Raw genomic sequence first — 23835 nt, 5'->3', positions numbered from 1 at the left:
CATCTAACAGCAATGGGCTAGGGATTTCCTGCCAGTGCTAATGGTACAACAAGTCTCTCATCAATATTGATGGCTGGAATTTTCTTTTGAAATTACTCTTGAAGTCCTGACTTGGATGATTAAACCAAGACTGCGCAGTAAGTCACCGAAAGATCAGGAATCTTTCGGTGATCTAGCGAGGTCATGCCACATTTAAACTTTAAAAATAGTATTTTTATAGTATATTATGAAGAAAATTAAATTTGTTTTATGCTTAGTAAAAAAAGTTTAGGAAGAAGTAGTTCATTGGCAAGTAGCTATTACCACACTATAATTACTTACAACCCACACTACAACAAAATTTGGTAGTAACCTTGGAGTGCTTTGAAACGTAATTTAAATGTTAATATACAGTGCTGATGGAAGGATAAGGTAACAAAACCACTGTTGACACATGCATAATGTCTCCAGTGACATGCATAATATCTCCAGTGTGAGTTTTTCCATCTGGACATTCAAAGCTCACCAAATTTACAAGGAGCTGAACGCAGGAGCTTGCAGTAGGAATTGTCAAGCAGTGTTATGATCTAGGGTGGCAGCTTTTCTGCCGGTGACAGGTAGCACCACCACCATGGGAAGATGAGCACTTACTCCTCTTGGCCCTTCAGTGTTTCAGTAACTGAACTGTTGCAAGCAACACCACTAATATCAGAAATGGAAGACACGTCAAGTTACTACAACTGCTGGGAGGTGAAAAGGAGTAACTAACGAAACAGATGCAGTGATAAAAGTTACCAAGGAGCAGGAGTTAGGAGACAGGATAGGAGATGTCCTTTGCAGTTTCTGTGTGAGGTGAAGAGAACGAGCTGTGGGACCACCGCCGTGCGTTGGAGAGTGCAGTGCCTCTGTCAGTGTGACTCTGACTTCATAAACAGCAAATGCTCATCAGTCGCAAAGTCACAAGGACAACGACATTCTGCTGTCGGGAGATTTAGTCTTGGGGTGTCTGTGTTGGTGGAAGCTTTACCTCAATATGCCCTAAAATCACTGTTTCTGTTATGATTGGCATTGCTTTTTGGTTTTGGGGGGGGTTGGTTTTTTGTTTGTTGTTGTTTGGTTGGGTTAGTTTTGTTTTGTTCTGTGTTTTTTTTTTTTTTTTTTTACCAGAACAATGCTTGTTTTTCCCGTTGGAAAGTGTGACAACTTCAGAGCTTTTCCTGTCTTATTTTGAAGACAGCCATTATTTGGGCAGTTTTGTAAGGACAGAGTTATGGTATGAACTGCTGTCAGTGGGGAGCTCAGATAATAATCAGTGTACTCTGATATAGGACTTCTGTCACCCAGGGTCTTAATCTTTTTCCAGTCTTGTTTCTGAAGTGGAGGTGACCGTCAGCCCATTCCTTAGTCTTTTCCTTTTCACTGTAGGAAGAAACTCTGATTAGCATTAGATAATGTCAGAGAACTGATACAGAACAATAGTTTTGATGCATCTTGATCCTGTTGTTCTTTCCTTGACTGTCAGTCAAAGACAGTGCCTTCATACCCGTGAAAGGTATATGAAACTTTCCCTCCTTTTTCCAAGCTTTACTTTGGAGAAATCTGCCAAAGACATTGTTATTAAAATGAAGTCTTACCATTTTGCTTGTGCATACCCGGTTACTGAAAAGACACCTTAAAATGAAATGACTGAATTTGTTTTATGTCGAAATAGAGAATGTTCATTTATCTTCTATGAGTGTTGTGGTTTAAGCCTGGCTGGTGATTCAGTGCCACGCAGCCGCTCGGTCACTCCTCCCTCACCCAGAGGGATGGGGGGGAGAGATGGAAAGGAATGTAAAACTTGAGGGCTGACATAGGAACAGTTTAATAGTTGAAACAGAATAAAACCGAAAGAACAGTAGTAACAATGATGACAATAACAGTTATAATGGAAAGGGGAAGGGAAAGAATAAGACCCAGAGGGGAAGGAGGAAGGGAACACGCGGTGCACAGCTCAGCGGCTCACCGCCCGCTGACCGATGCCCAGCCAGTCCCCGCACAATGGTGCACCTCCCTGGCCAGCCCCCCAGGTGCACATACCAGGCATGACGTCCCATGGTAGGGAATACCTCTCTGGCCAGTTGGGGTCAGCTGGCCTGGCTGTGTCCCCTCCCAGCTCCTTGTGCCCCTCCGGCCTTCTTGCTAGCCAGGCCTGAGGGACTGGAAAGTCTGACATCAAAGCCAAAACACAGCACTGTGCTAGCTCCTAGGGAGATAATTAACTCCATCCCAGCTGAAACCAGGACAATGCATCTGATGATCTTCAGAATAAACAATAATAAAAAAATTGTCCAGCTGAACCACGGGCTTAACTTGAAACGTGAGTGCCTGCCTGCTAGTCCAACAGACATGATGAGTGATAGTGAAGGTAATTGGTGTGAATGTATCCTATAGTTCTTAAATACTTACTGTCATCACTTCAAGAAACTAATAGTGCATATGCAGAAAGGTGGGGTTTACCTGTTACTGTGCTGTGGGGATATGGAAACTGATCTGTTTAGCAAATTGAATGACAGTGCTAAAATTATATATGTCTATAAATATATATACATGTGTGTATAGGCCCACTTACATACAACATCAACTTGAAAATCAATAATGCTTCACAGGTGTCATCTTATTTTCTTGTAGTAAATTAGTTTTGTAAATGAGTAGCATTTATTTTAAAAAGAGAATTCAAGGATGACTTAGAGATGAGATTCTTTTTAGAGACTTATGATTTTTTGCTTACTCCAGAGTTTACTTCTGGCTAAATGATGCAATAGTTGATACTGATGCTTGAGTGCAATAGGCATGTTTGAAGGGGGTGGAGGATTTAGGTTATTTTTAAGTTAACATCTGAAAACAAGTGCCTTTTATGATTTAGATTTGGGTCCAGTCCTACTGTAGTAGCCCTCTAAGTATTATTTGAAATTGTGCATTTTCTAACTAAGCGTTTAGATCACACTTATCACCATAGTAAGTGCACACCTCTAGGTCTAAACTCTGCGATATGGGATCACTGCAAGTCTTGCTCAAAAGATGTCTGAGTTATCTCACTTTAAAAGTAGGGAGGATTGTGATATTGTCTCTCCCTTCAACTTTAATCCCTACACAATGGGATTAAATGTACTGCTTGCCTACACTTCTGTCTTCTAATTTTATATGTAGCAACTTTCTGAAACGCAAATAACTTGTTACATAAAATGCGGCTCTGAACAGTGTGATTTATCTTTAAATATGCTTTTAAAAATAGGATATTCCAGACTATAAACAGAACACGTTTGTGTGTAATTTTGCTGCACTTTTTACTGTCCTGTAGGTTGTTTTCAGCTGCAATGTATTCTAAAATTTTTTATCTGTCACTGCTGTAGAGCAACCTATGGACCTGATTAAATGTTTCTTTCTATTTGTGGCATTCAGGTTTAAGTGATATGCGCTGTCAAAACCCCACAGTTTTATAGGATTGTCTTTTAAATGATTTATTGATCTTTGTCTGTGCTTTGGAGTTGCTTCATTTCTGAAACTTGACAGATCTGAGCCTGAACTTTCCTTGTGTAGCCTGTTAAATGTGAATGCTGCTTCTTATGTTGCCTTGTTTCAGTTTTGTTGGTCTGTTGCTAATCCTGCAGTGCTTGTGGCCTTCTGTATTAAAAGTGTTTTGTATATACGTAACGATGCTTGTAAATCAATATAATGCACAAATGAATAGTTTTCCTCTTTATGGAATGCCATCATACATACTCATGTTACCTGAAAAGAAACCAAACATATGAATGTACTCCAGACACACAGAGGCAGCTGGGTTTGGTAAATGTGAGGTCCCTAGGCACAAACCTTGATGCAAATGCAGGTGCGCAGACAGTGCTAGAGCCATTGCAGTGAATCCAGTGCACCTGGGGTGTATTGAACCTGCTCTGTGCACACTGCGCGGGTTGTGTGTGTGCAGCAGGCTGCCACGTGTTTCAGAAGGGGCTAATAAATGGCTGAAATAATCTCTTTTTATATGGACAAAATTAATTATTGGCGTTGGCAGTATCTGCAGCCAGTTCTCTGTAGGTAAAATTTCATGCCTTCTGTTTCTGTTTATGCTTGTGTTCCTCCTGCCTTGGAAATGGCTTTTAATTCTGAGGTGGTTTATATTTGCTTTGTCTCCAGCATGGTGTTTGGCTCAGAGAGGCTTTTTCAGCCGAGCTGTAGGTTTGATGAGGAAGGCAGAATGTTTGTTGAAATCACTTCAGGTTTCTTGCTGCTGTAAACAATGGCTAACGTGTGGGGGAATTCAAATTACATACTTTGCTTGCTGACTGGAGCGAGTTCGAAATTTGCTCTTAGACCCCAGAAAGTGTATACCCAGTTATACTCGATTCCCTGTTAACTGGGATGAGGGTGGAAGAGGAGTTGAGAAGTTCTGGGTAGTGAAGAGAACTGAGTGAGCTGGTGCGGAGATGTTTAGCTGTAAGAGCTCCCGAATCACATTGTAACCAATAACCAGCTGGTTTTGTGTGTGGGCAGGTCCTTCACTGGTCTCTCTACCTGTGAAACAGCTGGCTTACTGGTTAGTGCTATTTAAGGTGCCTATGGAAATTACAGGTGTGCATTCAGGTAGAACATTTTCTCACCTATTTTCTCCTGAGTTGGAAGAGTTTCATTTTCTGCCTGGCTGTAAATTAGTACGCAAGCTATGCAACATAAGGTTGTAAATGACCAACCTTGTGAAATGGGTTTTAAGATAGATGAATGGGGGTTCCCCTCTCACCACTAGGTATTACTATTTTTACTGCATTCTGAAAGTAGCGAAACTTTCCTGAAATTCTGTGTTCTGTGGAACACACCATGGGCAACATCCTGCATGTGAGAAATGACATCAAGGAATACGACACTTCTTGTGTGAATCACATTTTCTTGGGAAAACAAAAAGTTGTTGCAATGACAATTATGGGTGAAGCTTCTTGAAAGAAGGGCAGAAACTGTTTGGGGAGTGTGGTGAATGAGAAGGCACACTTCCTTTGTTCTTTTGGAAAGGTGAGGAGATAAGCTAGAGCCAGTGCACAGCCTGCATTCTTGTGAGGAACTTGTATCCAGACTTGGTATCCCATGCTGGGCATCTAAGAAAAAATTTAGGTGAAAAAATGCAAGGCAAAAAGAACTAGAGACCCCACTACAGTCACACTGTTCTGTTTGACTGTGGAAGCTGCCTAGGGAATTACATACCGTTGTCTTGTATGTGGGAGCTTAAGAACAATAATGGTAACTATCAGGAAAGCTATTACCTTGATACACAGGGGAATATGTTAAAGATACAGTTTCAACTTCAATCCGTGTTTCATGACTAACAGCCTAAAACACATCTTCATAGGCTGGCAATGCTTTGGGCTGTGTTTAAAAAGTCACACACACACATATATATATATATTCTTAATTTTATGTGTCCACTCTCTTTAAAGGAGTTTCTGAACATGTTTTCCCTTATTCTAATTTGCAGCATTACTTCACTGTTCTTTTTGGCCATGAAGGGCAGAAGCCGCTGGAGCTCCGTTGCGAGGATGAAGTTGATGGGGATGAATGGGTAGAAGCTATTCACCAAGCTAGGTACGAAACCTGATTTTTAATCCTTAGCTCCATTTTATTGTAAATAAATTGATAACAATTTGAAAATCTAAGTTCACTCTCTAAACAGAAATGAACGTTACAGTACATTAGATGTGTATAGCTTCAGATCATTGGTGTGTCATAGGAAAAAATGCCTTTATCATTCATGCTCTTATATCACTGTATTTTATTACTCATGAGTGATTGTGTTCCAGTTGAAATTAGCTCAAGAAGAATTAGTCCTGTGTTAGAGGAATGAAGAAGTAAGTGATATGCCAAATGAATAAAGGAGTGTTTCTTAAAAAGCTCTTATACAGAAATAAACGTAGGAAAGAGGAGGTCAAACCATTACAGTGCTAAAGTGCAACAAATAACATTTCAGCTTCAAAACTGAAGTCCTGAACAGCAATCAGTCTTGTGAAAAGGGACATGTTTATGACTTCCAGCCATGCAGTAATCTTTCCCTGAGAAAAGGTCTGTGTGGCAAATGGGCAAGGTTTACCGTATAATCTAAATGAAAATCTTATAACTGAAGGTTTGTGAGGTGGTTTGTGAAGAAAAATTTCTTTGCTGAAATGCACTTTCTCCAGCCTCCTCTCATAGATGCTCACCTCAGCTCATCTGCAGTGCCATGGTAACGCGTAAGGAGCCAGGCAGTTTCTGAGTTGCTTAGGACATGAGCCATGTAAACAGAAGTGATTTTGCGTTATAACTAAAAATGAACACCACCAGCTAGTAGCTTTTAATTTAGAACACATGAATTTTCAAGGCAGAACTTAACAGAAAAGTAAGCCAATGCTAAACAAGACACAGCTGAAAATATTAAGGACTTAAACTTGCTTAGAAGGAGCTAGTTGTGAGGTCCCAGGCAGGGGTGATTGAATTTTGACTCCACCAGAAAGATCATTGCAGCCTTCAGAAGGCAACTGGGTCTCTGTTGTAAGGAACATCAGTATTTTTATCTCCATCCCTTCTCCTATTGGACTTTTTCCTCATTAATTGTCTCTATCTGAAATGACACTACTAATAATATCAAACTGTGGACATGACTGTGAGGAATGTTCTCAGGGCCCTATGTTATTTTTTGAGATTTTCTTAATCTACTTTTCTGTATAGGTCTCTAAATTTCTTGGGGAAATTTTCCAGGGATTTGGACATGCCTTTTCTTGTTCTAGTATTCTTTTCAAATATCAACAAGTGACAAAAAGATTTTTGAAATGTAGTTGCTAAACATAGAATGTTAGTACACTACTGGTGGTTACCCCATTGTTCTGATGCTTTTCTACTTGACTGAAAGCTGCTTTTGTTTGTTTACGTGGTGTTTAGCAAAACAACTTGGAGTTGCATAATTAGTTATTTAACTATTGGGTCTTTTACCAAAAATACATAACAAAGAAGTGAAAACAGTTTTAGACTATTGCAAAAGATTTTTCTTCCTAACTTAATGAAAATAAAACAGATTTGCTTCAGGGATCAGATTTCGCTTGCATCATAATTCAGACTTTTCCTGAAGTTCATCTGCATTTTTGACAAATGGGACAAGCTTTGGCAACTTCTTCAGTGTCACTGTTCATTTGAGGCTAGCCTAAGACATTTCTGACCCTTCTCTCGGGTTTCTGTTTTGGATTGCTAAATGATATTTTGTGTAGCCGTTTGAATATACTTTTTTGTAGTATCTCAGGTGTCTTATGTAAAAGTTTTAGAAGTTATCGAAAACAACCCCTCTACCCTTAAATTAAAAACAGGCCTGGGAACATCCTGTTGTGTGTTGAGTATGATAACATTTGCGAAATGGAGGTATTTAATTGCTTTCTGGTGGGTCTCATCTTCATTAGTAGCTGAGACAAAGTAGTTGGGGTTGGGTTTTGTTGTATTTTTTTTCTCTCTCTTTTTTTTTTCCCTTAGATTGACATATACAAAATCTAATTTTGGATTGCTTTTCATGACTTTTTGCCAAATACATTTTTGCAGCCATCAAAATACCTTCCTTTTTTTTTTTTTTATTTTGCAAGTTATAAACTGTTGAAAAAATAACATGATCTCACTGTGCCCCGTGTCCCACTCTGGATAAAAAAGGTATTTTATTTGGATGCAGATGCGTAATTTCTTACTTCTGCTGTGGCATTGTCCATCGTTTCTTGGAAGATTTCACTGTGGGTGGGATGCTACTGCTTACCATTTGGGGAGTGCTGTGCACACTCTTCGAGAGCTTGACAGGCTTTTGTGTGCTGCAGGTAGATGCTGGCATTGCTTACGTTCCTGCCCATAGTGTCCTCTCCTCGTTTGGGAGAGATTGTTTGGCTTGTGAGCTTTCAATGGGAGGTGCAATTCAGGATATTTTAATGGGACTCCGTTGTGAGCTTTATGTGCATACCTGCTTTTCATCTCTTTCCATTTTATTTGAATTCTCAGTGCTTTGAGTTCTCAGTAATATCCAGGGTGGCAGAGCAAGTTTTGCTTTTTCTGAGTTACATTTCTGGGCTGGAGGATTTATTCCTGGCAAATCCTAATTCTTCCATCAGTGACTGCATTTGGAAGTCCTGTTTTGGGCTTTGTTCCAGAACTTGTTCTCTTATAAAAAAATCTGTTTCACCCTTGATACATGGAGGTGGACTTTTCACCCTTTTACAAATTCTATGGTTTTAATGGGGTTTTTTGCTTTTAACTCAGAAACTTTTTTGCTTCTTTTTTTTTTTTTTTTTGATACGGATGCAGTACTCATCAAATTTCTCAGCCTTTTCTACTGTAGCTTATTGGAAAGTCTTAAATTAAGTGCTTCAGGCTGTAGTTTCATGTATGCTTCAGTCCTGCATAAGCCCACATTGCTGCTGAAGGAAGCAGCTGTCATTCTCGTAAGTCAGCCATTCATTCCCACACCTTTACCAGCCCTTCTGTCATGCAGGCACAAGTGTGAACTTAATTGGGAAACTAATTTGCACTAAAAGGAATTTAGTTTTGTTTATTTTTTGCCAGCTTACTTTTAATCTGTCTCATTCCTCCAGGTCTGTTCGCTGCACATCCACGCAATACACCTGTGTTCGCTGCACAAGGGAGAGGGAAGCGCATGGGTGGGATGCGGGAAAGCACAAGTGCTGAGCAGAGGGAAAGGTGGGAGTGCTGCTTTCAGCTAGGTCTCTGTTTAAGGCATATGAAGAACTACTGCCCTCCAACCAGTCATTTAAAAGAAAAGAAAAAAAAAAAAAAAAAAGGCTTGCTCTCAGGTTTGTTGGCACACTTCACTTGCTAATGCCGGGTGTATTTCACATAGTATTTTGCAGGCACTTGTAAGCTCAGTATGGTAGCTCAGAGCTGCCTGGAAGCTCAGAGCAAATGCCTTGCTGCTAATGCCTCACTGTTGGAGAAGCTCCATTAGCTGAGGCTTGGTGCTATAATAACCAAAATTTTATAGTTTCTAGTTTGCTGGGAATGAGGCAGAGAGAATTTGAGTAATGCTCAAAACATGGGAATGCAATCTTGTATCTGCCTTCTGAATGCTATCTAGCTAGATGCACAGAACAAAGTGATTGGGGTTGCCAGAGCTGGTAGCTTTGTAGAGGTGAAGCTGTCACTGCTCGCTATACATACCCGGGTTGAACCAGAAGTGAGCCTGGGCATGTAATTCCAATGCAAACAAACACACAAATGTACACACAAACACAGCTGGCCACATGGGTCTGCACAGGCAGAAACATTCAGCACTCATGCAGGCACAGACAACACCAACGGCCTCATCCTGTTACCCTCTCTGACTGATCAGGAGGAAAGTATGTTAGTGGAAAAAGAAGACAGCATTCCCCTCCACACCCCCGTGCTCCTGGAGTAAGCCATTCCCCAGCTGACAATGGTTTGGGTGCACAAAACCTCCCGTGCTTGTTGGGGCCACCCCTCCAAAAGACCCTCTATTCCAGTTTGTATTTCCCTGTGTCAATTAAAAGAATCTTGTAGTAGAAATCGTTTGGGGTGTGGACTTTTCATGCTTCTTCATGTATCACGCAGTCCTACACCCACCTACCCACCCTCCAGTCCCTGTTGCCGTAGTTGTTCACCAGTCCAAGTGCCATTTCCCACCTGTTTGACTGGAAATCAGCAGACACCTCTTTTACACCCTTTCTAAACAATTGCCCATGTGTATCTGAAAGCCCATATAAATTCTGTATCTTGTCATAAGCCCCAGCCCTGCAACCCTCACCATACCTATCCTTTGATATCCTTTATCATGTCGGAGTTCATTAAAAGTTAATGGTGCTTGTGTACAGATGGTCTCCAAAGTCACCGTGGTTAGAGTCTTATGGATGGATTGCATAAGTTCTATTGCAACTTTTACTGCTTCCATCCCTACAGTGGCTGTTAATATGCCATTAGACTTTAAAACGCGTCTGGAGACTGTTTCTCCTCTGTTAAGGAGTCCTATAGCTGCTTGAAGGTGGTTAGTATGAGCAGATCTAGACAATTTCTTTTGCCTTCCAGACCCCCAGAGCCATCTTGCCTGTTTTTCATAAAGAGCTGGTTAGGTTATGCATTTTGCATTTCAAAAGGGTGATTTGATATGACATAAACAGTTCTGGCCAGGTCCACTGCCTGGTGCTTTCAGCTGTCTGAGCAAGCTTTAGTAGAATTAGCATAGCGTGATCCAGTGAACCATAATTCTGGTCTGAATTCAGTGCAAAAATGAATTACGTTTGCTGGTAGCACTACTGGAATCTTCGTCTTGGTCTGCTACCACAACAAAGAGACCCTAATAATAAGGCACTGGTTAAACTTTTTCCAGTTTTCCTACATTTTCTGGGCACATCAGCTTTCATGGGGCCTAAACAATGCATAATTTTTCTCAGGAATTTCTTCATTTCTTCCAGTCTCTGTGTGGTAGGCAGTGGTCAGTCAGAGCTCAAGGTTGTTGAAGTACCTGTTTTGGGTCCTGTCTCTACAGATGATAGTAGGAAACTGGAGCAGCCTCAGTTTTCAGAATTCTCTGTCTTTGCGTCTCACTACATATTATTACAATATTACAAACATAAATTTGTAGAATTGCTTCTCTTGATAAGATGTGAATACCGATCCATAGAAAGCTGTGGTTTACAGCAGTTGCTTCTTTGTATCAAACAATATCCAAGCCACAGAACTAGATCCAGGCTGGCTGCTTACAAGTTGTTTTATGAATTTTTCATCTTCCTTTGACATCTGAACACTTTGGTACAATTTTCCCTAACAAGGGATTTGTATACATGTGCAATCGAGTCACTATTGAAACTGCCCTCTTGGAAGGCTCCTGGCATCGTGCTGGCGTACAGGTTAGCACTTCAGGCATGATGATCTTTAACTCATCCATACAGAGAGATGGATGAAAAGGGCTGTTGGAAGTATGTGAAGCTGATTCCATAATCCTATAATTTTCCTTTCCCAGAACAAGTAGCAGTTTTGAGGGAGAAAATGGATAGCCTATTCTAAGTTAGTGTAGGTGTACACAGGCTTTTCTAATTAACTGCTCTTCATACTGCTGCTTATGGGAGTGAAGGAAATGTTTGGTTTCCAGGATAAGACTGACATTCTAGACAGCCAAAGCCACCAACTAGGCAAATTGCTCTTTAAGTACCTCTCAAAAGGACAAACATTTTTCAATCTTCCATAGCAAAGTTCTGGTTCTGTTCCCTAGTAAAGCAAGACTGTGGAAATCTGGCTTAATGCATTTAAAGAAGCTGAAAAATCTAAATGAAGTTTCTTCCTTTAAAGGAGGAAAATAAAAATCAAAAAAGTGAAAGAAAAACATTATGTCTTCAGTCTTACGTCACCTCTCCACTGCAGCTCTGTTCACCCTTTGTGATTCTGTATCATACTATTTTCTTCAGTCTCCAATAAAAGTAAAGCCAAATCGGTCAAATTCTGTATTGGAAGCATTTAGTAGAAAAGTTTAAGAAAATTTTGGAAAGGATAAATAGGAGAAAAGGTCTTGTCACCTGTCTAGATCTGGTTTTAGGTAGAAGAAACTACTTTTTTATATTAAATGTAAATGAAGGTGGTGCTGTAGGAATACGTTTTCTTATATATGTGACATGTATTTTTATCTTTGTAATATCTCTAGTCATTGTAAAACAACTAGTGCTAAATGTGTTTCTAACTCAGACACGATATATCATATGCCAATGTATTTTAGGGTGCAAAGAGATTAAATACAACATTCTTGCAAAACAAGATCATTATTGAAATCTCATACTTTATTACTGTTTATTGCACAGTTAAGATATATGGATTGCTTCATGACAGCTTTTTTTTGATGTATGTTGTTTTACTTGTTAGAAGAGATGCCCTGAGCTTTTTTTGCTATTTATTGTTTACTGTTGCAGTAGTCAAAATATAACAATAAATGCAATATAATTAAATTCATTTCTTATTCTTTTTATAATCTGTTCAAGGAGGATAAACTTTTGCTTTATGATAGCTGTGGGAACTAACTGTAATTATTTTAAATCTAAGCTTGCTTTCCAGGTTAAAGAGTTGAATTTAATAGCTGTTCTCAAGATTGGCCCGCTCCAGTATATAACTGCACTAATACTGATTGACCTGGAAGTAAATACGTACAAAAAAAGATCACCTGGAGAGGATACACATTATTACATTTTTAAAAGCCTCACAATATTTAATAGCAAATGTTCGTTTTTTTAATGAGTGCTGTAACAAGCAGAAATTTAAAAGGAAAAGATGTGTAATTAAGAAATTCCTTCTGCCAAATCCTGTGCTAACTTGACAGTGGAAAGAGATATGATAGTCAGCGTTTTCCCTGATAAATTGTAAAATAGTAAGAGGTCCTTTCTCAAAGATTAGGGCTTCATTCTGCTATGTTTTGTTGGTCTTTATCTTGTAAAATTATTTAACTGTCAGAGGGGCAAGCTTTCTGAAACCTAGGTGAAGAGGCAGTGTGTGTGTAGATTTTGCTGAATCAAGGCCAGTAAACAAGCACGTGGGACAACTGTCTGTCTTCTGCTTAAATTACCTAGGTGAGAGAGACTGAATCGCGTGAACGAACAGTCTGATGAAGATGTTGCCTAGGAAGAAACTAATTTCTCTACCTTAAGCTGGGATTATTTCTTATTTCTAGTGTGATCCCTGTCACTGCTCTGATTGTGACATCTAATTGCATTAGGGATACTTTCCCTTTTCAGGAAAATACAAATCAATGATGGTTTGCCACCAAAGAGCTAAAAGAAGACTGACACCACAGTTCCTGTTACTAATCAGAACAAATGCATTTATCTGAGTCATCTCAAAGTGGCCTAAACAGTAAACTCGGTGTAGCAAACTAAAACAACAGTTGTGACGGGAATTCTCCCATAAAGAGATCTGACAGGTGGGGAAAATTATAAATAGTTCTGATGGAGGTGCCAGATGCTCCCCTCAAGTGGTCCGAAAAGAAGGGGAAAAAAGCAGCCCTTAAAATAAATAAAATAAATTGAATTAAGAGAATTCTTCGGCTTAGCCTGAGAATTAGAGGCTCATAAAAAGATCAGTGCCGTTGTCTTGTTCTTGGTAACTCGATACTGGGAAACTGGGTACCGCTAGCATCTGTGTTTAAAAAGGATATTGAACACTGTCAGTTTGATTGATTTACGATCAAGCTTTATTCATTATATATTAAGCCAAACAAACACGGTTTTGCAGGTTTCTTATCATTGGTGCAGTGTTTACGCTGTCAATATCTCATAAGGGGATATGGAAGAAAATACTTGGCTGTTTTTACTAACGTAAATAAGTAAAAACATATTTTTACTAACATAAATGTTTTCCCTCATAGCTATTCAGATATTCTGATTGAAAGGGAGGTGTTAATGCAGAAGTACATTCATCTTGTCCAGATTGTGGAGACTGAAAAGATTGCAGCCAACCAGCTCCGACATCAGCTTGAAGATCAAGACACAGAAATTGAAAGACTTAAATCTGAGGTATGTGCCACAGCCATCAAGGGATCATTGAATTATAACATTTTGCTGTGTGCGTTGCAATAATATTCAGTATTTCTGCAATATTTGTGAAAATAACAGAACCCAGTTAGTATGTAGTAGTCCCCTTGTGAACCCTTGGCTAAATATTTTTCTTAGAAATACTGGGGACTGTTAAACTGAAGAGACTTGAAGATGACACGCGCTGTTGCAGTGTGGTCGCCGCTGACTGCATTGTTTCCTACTGGTTGTCACACCAGGAGCTTGATCCTTGACACATTGTCTTTGGCTGTGACAGTATTGAGAACAATTTCAAACTGCTGTATTGCACTGAATGTTAAAAATTTTCTTGCAGTCCTGAGCTGATAAAGTCTGAAAGGAACACTTGGTTTTGGGAGGAGAACTAGCTCTCTTCTGTTCCTTCCTCCATCTGCATCAAGAGCCTTGCTGGTTTTCAGAGAACTGTAGTCAAGTCCCTGTGACCAAATACATGCTTGTCATTCCGTGCAGCTTTAACAGGCTTGAAGAAGGGAGAGATGTTTTTCTGTTAGGTCTGTAACTAAGAGTTTCATTAACTTAAGAAAGCATTTAATGAATGGTTGTTTTTGTCAGATTATAGCTCTCAATAAAACAAAAGAAAGAATGCGACCTTATCAAGGCAACCAGGAAGATGAGGATCCAGATATTAAAAAAATTAAAAAGGTAAACATGCAGTCTTCTGTGCTCAAGAGGAAATGGGTGGGGGTTGCACTCCTGCATTTTAATCTGTCTAGTTTCTTCCTCATTTATTTATATTAAGTACAGTCAAATAGCAAGATTGCCTTTGCCCGGCCCGTAATTAAACCTTTTAAATTACTTCAGTTTCCTATGGTTCAGTGCCACATTTATCCCATAGTGTATTTGTTACTTAAGTATTCATTTTCACTTGCAACGTATATATTTATTTTCTTAAAGAAGCTGGCACATTGCATTCAATTGCCTGTGTTTGCAAAGACTGAAATTAAGCCATGGGTGATACCCTGTGGGAGTCAAGTGTATAGTGACTTTATACTCCTTTCTTACAAAAATACTTATATATATTTCTAGTAGGAGAATAATGTATATTCTGTCAGTGCAGCTGGAATATTGACAACGCAGAGAGTAATCTTGATTTAAGTTGTCAGCTGGTCTGTTTGATGGTGATTGTTTCAGGAGACGATGGCCAGCATTTTTAATAACAGTGACAGAATTGTCCCAACCTGTATGGCATTTACATGTGCAGCTTTTGGTAGCATTGCTTAAGGCTGGATTTAACCAGTCTCCAGAGCTGTGCCCGTCACTGGAATTCATGCTTGAAGATGTGGTCCTCTATGTGTCACCCTTATTCTCACAGTGTTCAGTCTCTTAAATTGCACAGTATTACAGTATGTGGACTTATTTTCTCACTTTTTCTGGGTCACACAGTCTGAAGGTCAGGGTCAGCACTAAGCTGGTACCCTTGTGTGAATTTTCCTTTTCATGTAGATTAAACTTTGTAATAGAGCTGGAAGTGTCTTTTTTAGTAGGAGTGCTCCGATTCTGTACATAATTCACTGCATTCTACATGTTGATTATTTTGACAGATGGGCTCTTTTTTTTAAAGTTGTTTATTCAGATTAAACTGCTACCAGTGAGATTTTGTGTTTCTCTCAAGATGAATGATCTTCACATCAAGATCAGGGCAAAGACATACTGAAATTTTCTGTGACCAGATGCAGACCTTTTCTCTAAACTTTAATGCACTTGTAACTTCAGTGGATATTATGCTTAAGTAGATTTTCCCGTGACATAGAGATACTTTTTAAGAATGCCAAAGGTTTCAGATTCTAAGCAATATATTGATACTTAGCTTTAAATACACATGCTAAGCGGTATCTATTCAGAACAGAAAGCAAACTGACTTTAACAACTATTTTAGAGTTATGTCAATAATGATATTGAGTCTGTCTTGGAATGTGTTACCTGGAAGCATTGCACAATGCTTTTGGGGGTATAAAATAAATGTGTAAGAGGAGGTAAAAGGAGTTAAAAAACCGGCACAGTGCATAGGACAGTTGTGCTGATAGGAAGAGTATATGCAAAAGCACACCATTTGAGCTTGCAGCAAAAGGTACCTTGATATGTACGTGGTATCTTTTTGATCTGTTTCCTGGCAACAAATATGACCAAGTGATTGTGGGAATTTCATTAACAATGAGAAATCTAGAAAAAATATAATTCAGGAACACGTATAGATCAATGGGGGCAACAGCCTTTTTTTTTGAACACAGGCATTTCATTTAGAGGTTTATTTCTACAATGGAGAGCTTATGATAAGTCATGTTTTTTCTCATTCTTCTTTTCTGCTTGGTCTGTTTTTAGGTCCAGAGCTTTATGCGGGGCTGGTTATGTAGAAGAAAATGGAAAACTATTGTCCAAGATTATATTTGTTCTCCCCATGCAGAAAGTATGAGAAAAAGGAATCAGATAGTTTTTAACATGGTGGAGGCTGAATCTGAATATGTACATCAACTTTATGTTCTTGTGAACTGTTTTCTGCGGCCCTTAAGAATGGCTGCAAGTTCAAAGAAGCCACCTATCAGTCACGATGATGTTAGTAGCATTTTCCTTAACAGGTATGGGGTTTTTTTTTGCTTTCGGGAATTTCTCTGACCGCTTCTTCCCTGCTTCAGTTTGTAGTAGTGAGGTCTGACACTTGGCTTTTTTGCTGTGGTGTAAACGATGTCACTGAGGTAGACCACGTTTCCAGGGGTAAAAGGCATGGTGCTGTCAGTGATGCTGTTTGAAACCAGCGACACCTCTTTGCCTCTTACATTCTATTTCTTCCTCTGCTAGAGGAAGAAAAGGACGAATCATGCCTCTTGGGGCTGTTCTCATAATTTTCTGTCACCTTTCCTGTTACTTTTTTTTCTCTTAAGGGAGGAAAATTTGACTTAGTGGCCTCATATGGTCCAGATAAGACCCTGAGGATGAATAAATCAGATATTCTATTTTCTGTTGTCCTGCCTAAGGACCTCCTTCCCTCTCACTTGTCTTTTCATATCCTACAAAAAAGAATTGTTCTTTTCATTAAGCGTACAAATACTATTGTGATGAGTAAGTACAAATAAACCAGAAGGCATCTAACATTTGATACAGGGTTGGGGTTGCATCCAAGTCTACCCCAAACTTCTAAGACATAAAACACGTTCCTTTAGTTACGAGACTAGTTTCCCTTTCATAGCTCATTCACAATCACTGTACTCTTTATGGTTTTTCTTACAGCTGGCATGTCCCCTGCTGCTGTTGACCTCATAAACTAAAATACAATATTAAGGTTTGTGTTGTAGGAAAGTTGTTAAGCTTCAGATTTTAAACAGCAGCAAGCAAGAATGTAGATGACTACCACTGACTTCAGGTTTCTGCATCTTACTGGTCCTCTTAAACTATTGAATGCATTGTCAATGATATTCTTGGAAAACCTATTAATTAAACCGTGTGGAAAATGTTATTTAATAGGTGCTTTTATTTAAAAGAACTAAAAAGAATATGCTTTCTACACCAAATACTGCATATTTTTTAGACTATTGCACTAAACATTGTGAACAATGCAGTAAAAGGGGGCCTGCAAGAAAGCTGGAGAGGGACTTTTTACAGGGGCATGTAGGGATAGGGCAAAGGGCAACAGTTTTAAACTAAAAGCTGGTAAACTTCAATAGGATTTAAGGAAGAAATTTTTTACCACGAGGGTGGTGAGTTGGCCCAGGCTGCCCGGAGCAGCTGTGGGTGCCCCGTCCCTGGGGGGGCTCAAGGCCAGGCTGGACGGGGCTGGGGGCAGCCTGGGCTGGGGGGAGGGGGCCCTGCCTGTGGCAGGGGGGTGCGACTGGGTGGTCTTTAAGGTCCCCTCCAACCCAAACTGTTCTGTGATTCTATGAATAAGAAGCACTTACTTCCATAATAATAACAACTGTCTTCTGTTTTACCCTAGCAGAGTGCAAACCATACTACTAACCAGGAAGGAGATGTTTCTCTGTGAATCATTAATCAGAAAATAAAACCTGAATTGTCTTTTTGTCTGTTTAATACTTGTTTTTCAGTGAAACAATCATGTTTCTTCATGAGATATTTCACCAAGGCTTAAAAGCAAGAATAGCTAATTGGCCTACCTTAATCCTAGGTAAGTTACTTTATTTTCTCTAGGAGGATAATGTTCATATTTATTTGAAATTACAGTAAGGTTGTGTTCTTCGGGGTTTTTTTTGAAAGACAGGACTTTTTAAAAAAAGTCCTTTTTGAACGGAACACATTTCCACAACTAATACCGCAAGATCTGGTGTAGTGGGAGTCCCACATGGGCAGTAACGACCACCTTCCAGTCCGTATGTGAGAATGCTCTGCCCTAGGCATTGATTAGACATGGGCCCCTGAATTTTCGGTGATATTTTCTGATTATTAGCTAATCAGAAAAAACATGTGTTGGCAGGTGAAAGAGCCAAGTTTAATGTTTCTAAAATCTCAGTATATTGGAAACAGCAGTAACAGAAGTGATTATAGTAATTCACTTCCATAGAACATAGTATTTTCTTTAAAAATATGTTTCAAGTGATGGGTAGCTGGGAAAAAAAAAAAGCATTTCTTGACTTTTTCTAGCTGACTTATTTGACATTCTGCTGCCAATGCTGAACATATATCAAGAATTTGTTCGGAATCATCAATATAGTCTACAAGTACTGGCAAACTGTAAGCAAAACAGAGATTTTGACAAACTCTTGAAGCAATATGAAGCCAACCCAGCATGTGAGGGGCGAATGCTGGAAACTTTCCTTACTTACCCCATGTTTCAGGTAGTCTCTGTATATTTTTTGTGACTATTTGTTTTTAATGTTTGATTGCTTAATTTTGTGTTACTGACATTGCGATTGATTGAATATTCTTCTTGCTAGAATAAAAATACTCTCATGTAAAATAATTTTGTTTTCATTTGTTTCATTATTATACTGAAACTCTGCCTGTAGAGGTCTTTTCTCCAACAATACTGATTCATCTCTCTTCAGAATCTTATATATGTTGAAGGGGAATGTGGGATGAGGACTAATGCCAAAAGAAAAAAAACTGAGAAACAATTATTGGACTTCTGCCTGCTGCAGGATTACGAAGTGGTCCAGAGAGGGATAATATGCCTGGTATAGCAAGTTCGAGCAGCCACAAGTTATTTTACTAGGAACACGTTTTGAAACTTTCCTCCCACTTTGCTCTCCAGTGACTTGGTCTTTAGAAAACAAAAAATACATTGCTAAGGTTTTGAAAACTTTATTTATCCTTCAGATATTTTTACTTGATCTGCCTGGATTAATTATTTGCAGCTGTTTTAAGAGGTCTGTGAAACACTGGTCTGATGGTTTTGTGTCTTTTACATTTAACGTACATTTTACGTGGTTTTTTACATTTTACTCATCAAGAGAATAGTGAATCCCCTCCGTTTGTTCAGTTACTAGCAAACTGTGTTTAACAAAAAGGGGGGGGAGGGGCGGGGATCAGTGGCACTTTTATTACTGCTAGTTATTCATATTAGCCTAAAGGGCCATTAAGCCCTGTAATAATATATTTTTTTAGCTTTGAGCTTGTGTATTGTGAAGTTTTGGGATTTTTTGGCTGAGTTGAAACAAGGTCATGGGATCTTAGAAGGGAGAGAGAGGGTCTTAGTCATGTGAGATGGAGGGTATCCTTGCTGATGACTCTTCATTTCAGCTTAGTAAGAATTCCTGTCTCCTCCTAAATAACTTTGATTCTGTAAAGGCAAGGTATCGTGCAGTATCACTTGGTTCTGGTTACAAGACCTGAAACTGCTTTAAGTAATAATAAATGGATCAGGGTCCTTGTGCTGCCCTATGGCCTTTAATAGTCAAATGCTGCATGTTCTTCAATGTCTATTAGTGCAATGTGAATTTTATCTAAATGCAAACAGGTCAGCTGGCATTTTCAAACCCACAAGAAATTTAGATGCACATATCCTATTAACATTTAGGGTAGGTATGTGTGGATCTCCCAGTGAGTTGTGAAAATTTTCTGTATTAGCACTTGGATAGCGGCATGAAACAATGAAATTTAATGGCATATTTGTGGCTACCTCTGATCTGATCTTTTTCTTAAAATGTAATAAATGGATTTTGTGTTTCCTCAGACTGAAAACATCCATATGCATATACAGTCTCTGTCACTGGAAAGTTCAGTATTTTTGGCGGTTGTTATATTTAGAATGTATGTATAATCATTTAGCTGTGGATATTAATTTAAAAAAAGCCTATGTTTGCAAAACTTTTTTGACCAAGGTAATATTTAACAAAAAGCTGTATTGGAATTATTCTTTTAAGGGTTTACTGATTTTATATCTGATTTGTTTTAAGATTCCTAGATATATTATAACACTTCATGAACTTCTGGCTCACACACCACATGAACATGTTGAGCGAAAAAGCCTTGAATTTGCTAAATCTAAACTAGAAGAACTTTCAAGGTAGGATTTTTCTGCCTTATGTTTGATAATAAAAGTTTTGAAATGAAAATATATTTTCTTTATTTTGGTTTCATTTTGTTCTTTTATATTATTTTAAAGAGAAGGATCAAAACCAAAACAAAGACAGTGAAACAAACCAAAAATACTTCAATCTAATATTTTGGCTCTCTCTCTTTTTTTTTTTTCCCTCCTTCCCTAACATACATCTAGAAGTGTCTCCTTGTGTTTTGGGTAGGGGAGAATAGGAGTTGCTATAGGAACCACCTACTCTTTGAGTTATGAGCAAACCAATTTTCTTTACATAGAGAAATATGTATTTTTTTTCACAGTTTAAAGAAAAAGGGCTTTTCTGATACTCTGTAACAATGGGAATCAGTCAGGGTCCTGAAAAGTACTGAGTTCTCAGTCTGTGTTATACTTCATGTGTGTTAATGAAATAACTGATTTTGATATATGCTTCAAATAATGTCAGATAAACAGGAACTAAAGATATATTCTGAGAACTGGTCAGCAGTCCCTGTAGAAACCTGCAAAGTGAAGCTCTTCCTTGTGTCAGATGTTCCCCTCTGTCAGCCCAGTAAGAAATTTGGTTGTTCTCCCTGGGGAACACAGTTTTCTGCTGTGAACAAAGAAATGCTGCATAAGCTCCAGGATATAAATCTTGAGTTTCTGGATTGTTTACCAAAGATGTACCTGGAGAATACTCAGCTGTAAAAGAGGAATCACTTTATAGCTTTTGTTAATTGCATGCTTTTGACTGCTCACCTTTTCTTTTTCTGTTAAGACGAAGTTGCTACCTTGTGGAAACTACCCTTTAATTTGGAGTTTGTTATTCTTCCCTTTTTGTCCTGCTGTGTCTTGGGACAGGGGCAGCCTTCTGAGTCAGGTCATGTCCCACCTCTCCAAGCTCTAACTTCTTACAGACTTGGGCAGGCAGTATCTTTTACAGAAATGTCTTGTGTTCGGCTCCTGCAGTGTTCATCAAGTTCTGTTTGGTTCTGAGGCCATCTGAAGCAGAAAGAAGTAACATCTCCTTTCCACTCAAGCAAAGGAGAGAATTTCTCTGGGCAGGGTTATGTGCCTGAGCAGATCAATTAGTTTTGACTTGGCTTTACCTCATGAGTCAGAGTTCATTGCTGATCCAACTAAATCATCACTGAATGTTCAGAACTGGAGTCTGAGACTGATGGATCCTCCTGTGCTTATAAGGCAGGCAGTGTAGACCATAAGTATAAAACTCTGGACTCATTTCCATCCCTTTAAGATAGTTCTGAGGGAAGAGCTTTCAGGGACTGCACTCTGGTCCCAGTTTGGGAAAGTATTATACATTGTGACACCATATAAATCTCTGGATTGGTTTCAGCCTTGAAAAAAATCTGTATTTCTCTGTTGGAGGTGTGGATGCCTATGAAAAAAAGCAGAAGAAAGTAAGTGGTGAGCCGTCAAGGCTGTGGTTGTTATAGGAAGCAAGGGGGAAGTGAACGGTACATTGAGATGTAAACGGAAGCAGAGCAGGATGGGAGCCCAAGGCCATGGGCAGGGACTCTACAATGTATTGTAACTAATACAGAATTCCGGGGAACACTTCCAGGTTTTGGAAGCCTAGTCCACGAAGGATCAAGAAATAATATTCTATCAGCTGTGAAGGGTTTTTAGCTTGGTGGCGTCTGTCAGATATCTTTAGGAATAGCCTAAGAACAAGTCTGGTGAAATTGGTTCCAGCGCTGGAAAAATGAAATTATTTGAAAGGGATGGAAAAAAGGCAATAAACTTCCTCTAGAGTGATAATGTGCTTCATGGGTATATCTGTTTTGTAGCAGGTGGCAAAGGACATCAGCTGCCTTCTGTGTCTACACTGTGTAAGTGCAAGCGAAAACAGACGCAACAGGTGCAAGATGCATTTCAGGGGAATTTAAAGTGCATTTTGTATTGTGTCTAACAGGGTGATGCATGATGAAGTGAGTGACACAGAAAACATCCGGAAGAATCTAGCCATAGAGAGAACGATAGTAGAAGGCTGTGATATATTACTAGATACCAGTCAAACTTTTATACGCCAAGGTAAGATATTCATCTTTAAAGCTATCTTCTGTTGTAATCATGAAAAAATTGCGTTAAAACCAGCAGGGTTCATGTTGCCATCACTGGGCAGGTCACTGCACTGGGGGGCACAGCTAACATCCTAAGACTGCTCGTGGTCCATGGAGGGTAAGTCACAAAATGTCCTGATGACAAGTAATTTGGGGCTGTAGTTGAAACCTCACTTCTGTGCTGTTTTCTTCAGGAACCGTGAAAAACAGCAGCACATGAATGGTAAAGCACCCATGGGACAGTAATGTACATTCTGCTTGAGCTGTGATCTTCAAAGGGATGGAAATTACCTACAGCTCCACAGGGACCAGGACTGCCTGGTCAGTTAACGTGGCAGTCCCAGCTGATACCAACGTTTGGGCAAAAGTGCAGGAGAAGCCTGAAGCTTTGTCAGTGTAAAGTGATTGCTAGGAGAGAAAAGATCTGTCAGTTGTCCCCATTTTTCTGGGTACTTTGGAAACATCTCAAATTGATAGTGCGAGCACAGATATAATACCTGAACATACTCACTTTGCCTCTTGAGAGATGCATTTTTGAGCTTTAGTGGAAGTTCAGAATAGCTATAAAAAACATTTCTGCAAGAAGAGATCATGAAGAAAAGGCATTCTGTTCTGCCAGGAATGTAGGACTACTTGTAATATATAGTGGTTACCAAATGAAGAGGGGAAGAGCCATACTGTGTCCTTTTCTGTCTATTCTTGATGGTTTTGGAAACTCTTTCTATTGAAACAGTTGTAGCAGAGGTGGAATTTGTTGTTAACTTCCACAAAATTGTGTTATAATAACTTCTCCATTTCAAATAAGTGTCACTTTTTAACAGGAACTGGTTGCAGTTCTTGTTTGGTAGGGTTTAGGTTAATGTTAAACCAGCAAATGTGAACATTTCATAATTGAAGCTTATTTTTCTCCTATCTAGATAATAAATTAATTCTGGATCATTTAAAACATGTTAGTGGGTTCGTATACAGCTAGTACAGGTCTATAGCATAGGGTAAAAGCTTCTTTATGTCCGAAAAGTGTTAAATATATTTAGGAAAGGTTAAGAATATAAGTCAGGTGCATCCCTTCATGAGACCTTTTCTAGATAGCCTCAGCAGAATATTTTGCCTTTAATAGAGCCATATACAGAGCTGGTAATTAATAGACTTTGTATACATTTTGAAATCTGTTCTGTGGTGTTTCTGTAGTCATGTGGCCAAGCTATGAAACTTTCTGTAATAAATTCCACGATTGATTTGTACAAGTCACTGTTAAATTACTTGATTCTTCATTAAATATCTGCATTTCTTATAACTGAGGTGTTTAAAGCGAATATGGCTTTAGAGAAAAATACAGATGGACTTGTTCCATGCATTTTAATTAAATTTGAGAATTTTTTCCAAGATGATTACAATATTTGGTGTTTATATATTTGTTGGGGTTTTTTTCCTCTTAAGATTGACTGGTATTATTTGTGCCCAGTGTTTCATCAGTAAAAACTTACTGTTTTTTCTGTAGGAATTGGTCCGAAAAAGTTTATTGTTGGAGTGTTAGACCAAGGTCGAACCCATAGTTTAAGTAAATTCAATTCAGATTTATTTCTGGGCGTACATTCAAAGGACAGTGGACAAGACTGTATGTTACAGAAGGCTGGATCACAGCCTTTTGGAACATCCACTGCATGTGATTTTGTGTAAGTGCAGAAACCTGAATAGAGCTGAAGTAATGCAGAGCCCA

The 23835-nt window shown here is 39.0% G+C and overlaps 1 protein-coding gene across 2 annotated transcripts in view; it reads left to right on the top strand.

Annotated features, from left to right (window-relative positions):
• RASGRF2 (Ras protein specific guanine nucleotide releasing factor 2) overlaps positions 1-23835 on the top strand; it is a 152891-nt gene that overhangs the window by 58203 nt on the left and 70853 nt on the right. For both annotated transcript variants that reach the window (XM_080372581.1, XM_080372580.1), the window contains exons 2-9: positions 5483-5589; positions 13373-13520; positions 14130-14219; positions 15897-16150; positions 17612-17691; positions 18165-18358; positions 19919-20028; positions 21971-22089. In XM_080372581.1, coding sequence (XP_080228707.1) covers positions 5483-5589; positions 13373-13520; positions 14130-14219; positions 15897-16150; positions 17612-17691; positions 18165-18358; positions 19919-20028; positions 21971-22089 — 1102 coding nt within the window. The remainder of the gene's footprint in view (positions 1-5482; positions 5590-13372; positions 13521-14129; positions 14220-15896; positions 16151-17611; positions 17692-18164; positions 18359-19918; positions 20029-21970; positions 22090-23835) is intronic.

This window comes from Falco punctatus, assembly GCF_963210335.1.
Source record: "Falco punctatus genome assembly, chromosome: Z".
NCBI classification, from domain to species: Eukaryota; Metazoa; Chordata; class Aves; order Falconiformes; family Falconidae; genus Falco; species Falco punctatus.
The sequence above is the reverse complement of the archived record's forward strand: the minus strand, read 5'-3'. Positions and strand labels throughout refer to the sequence as shown.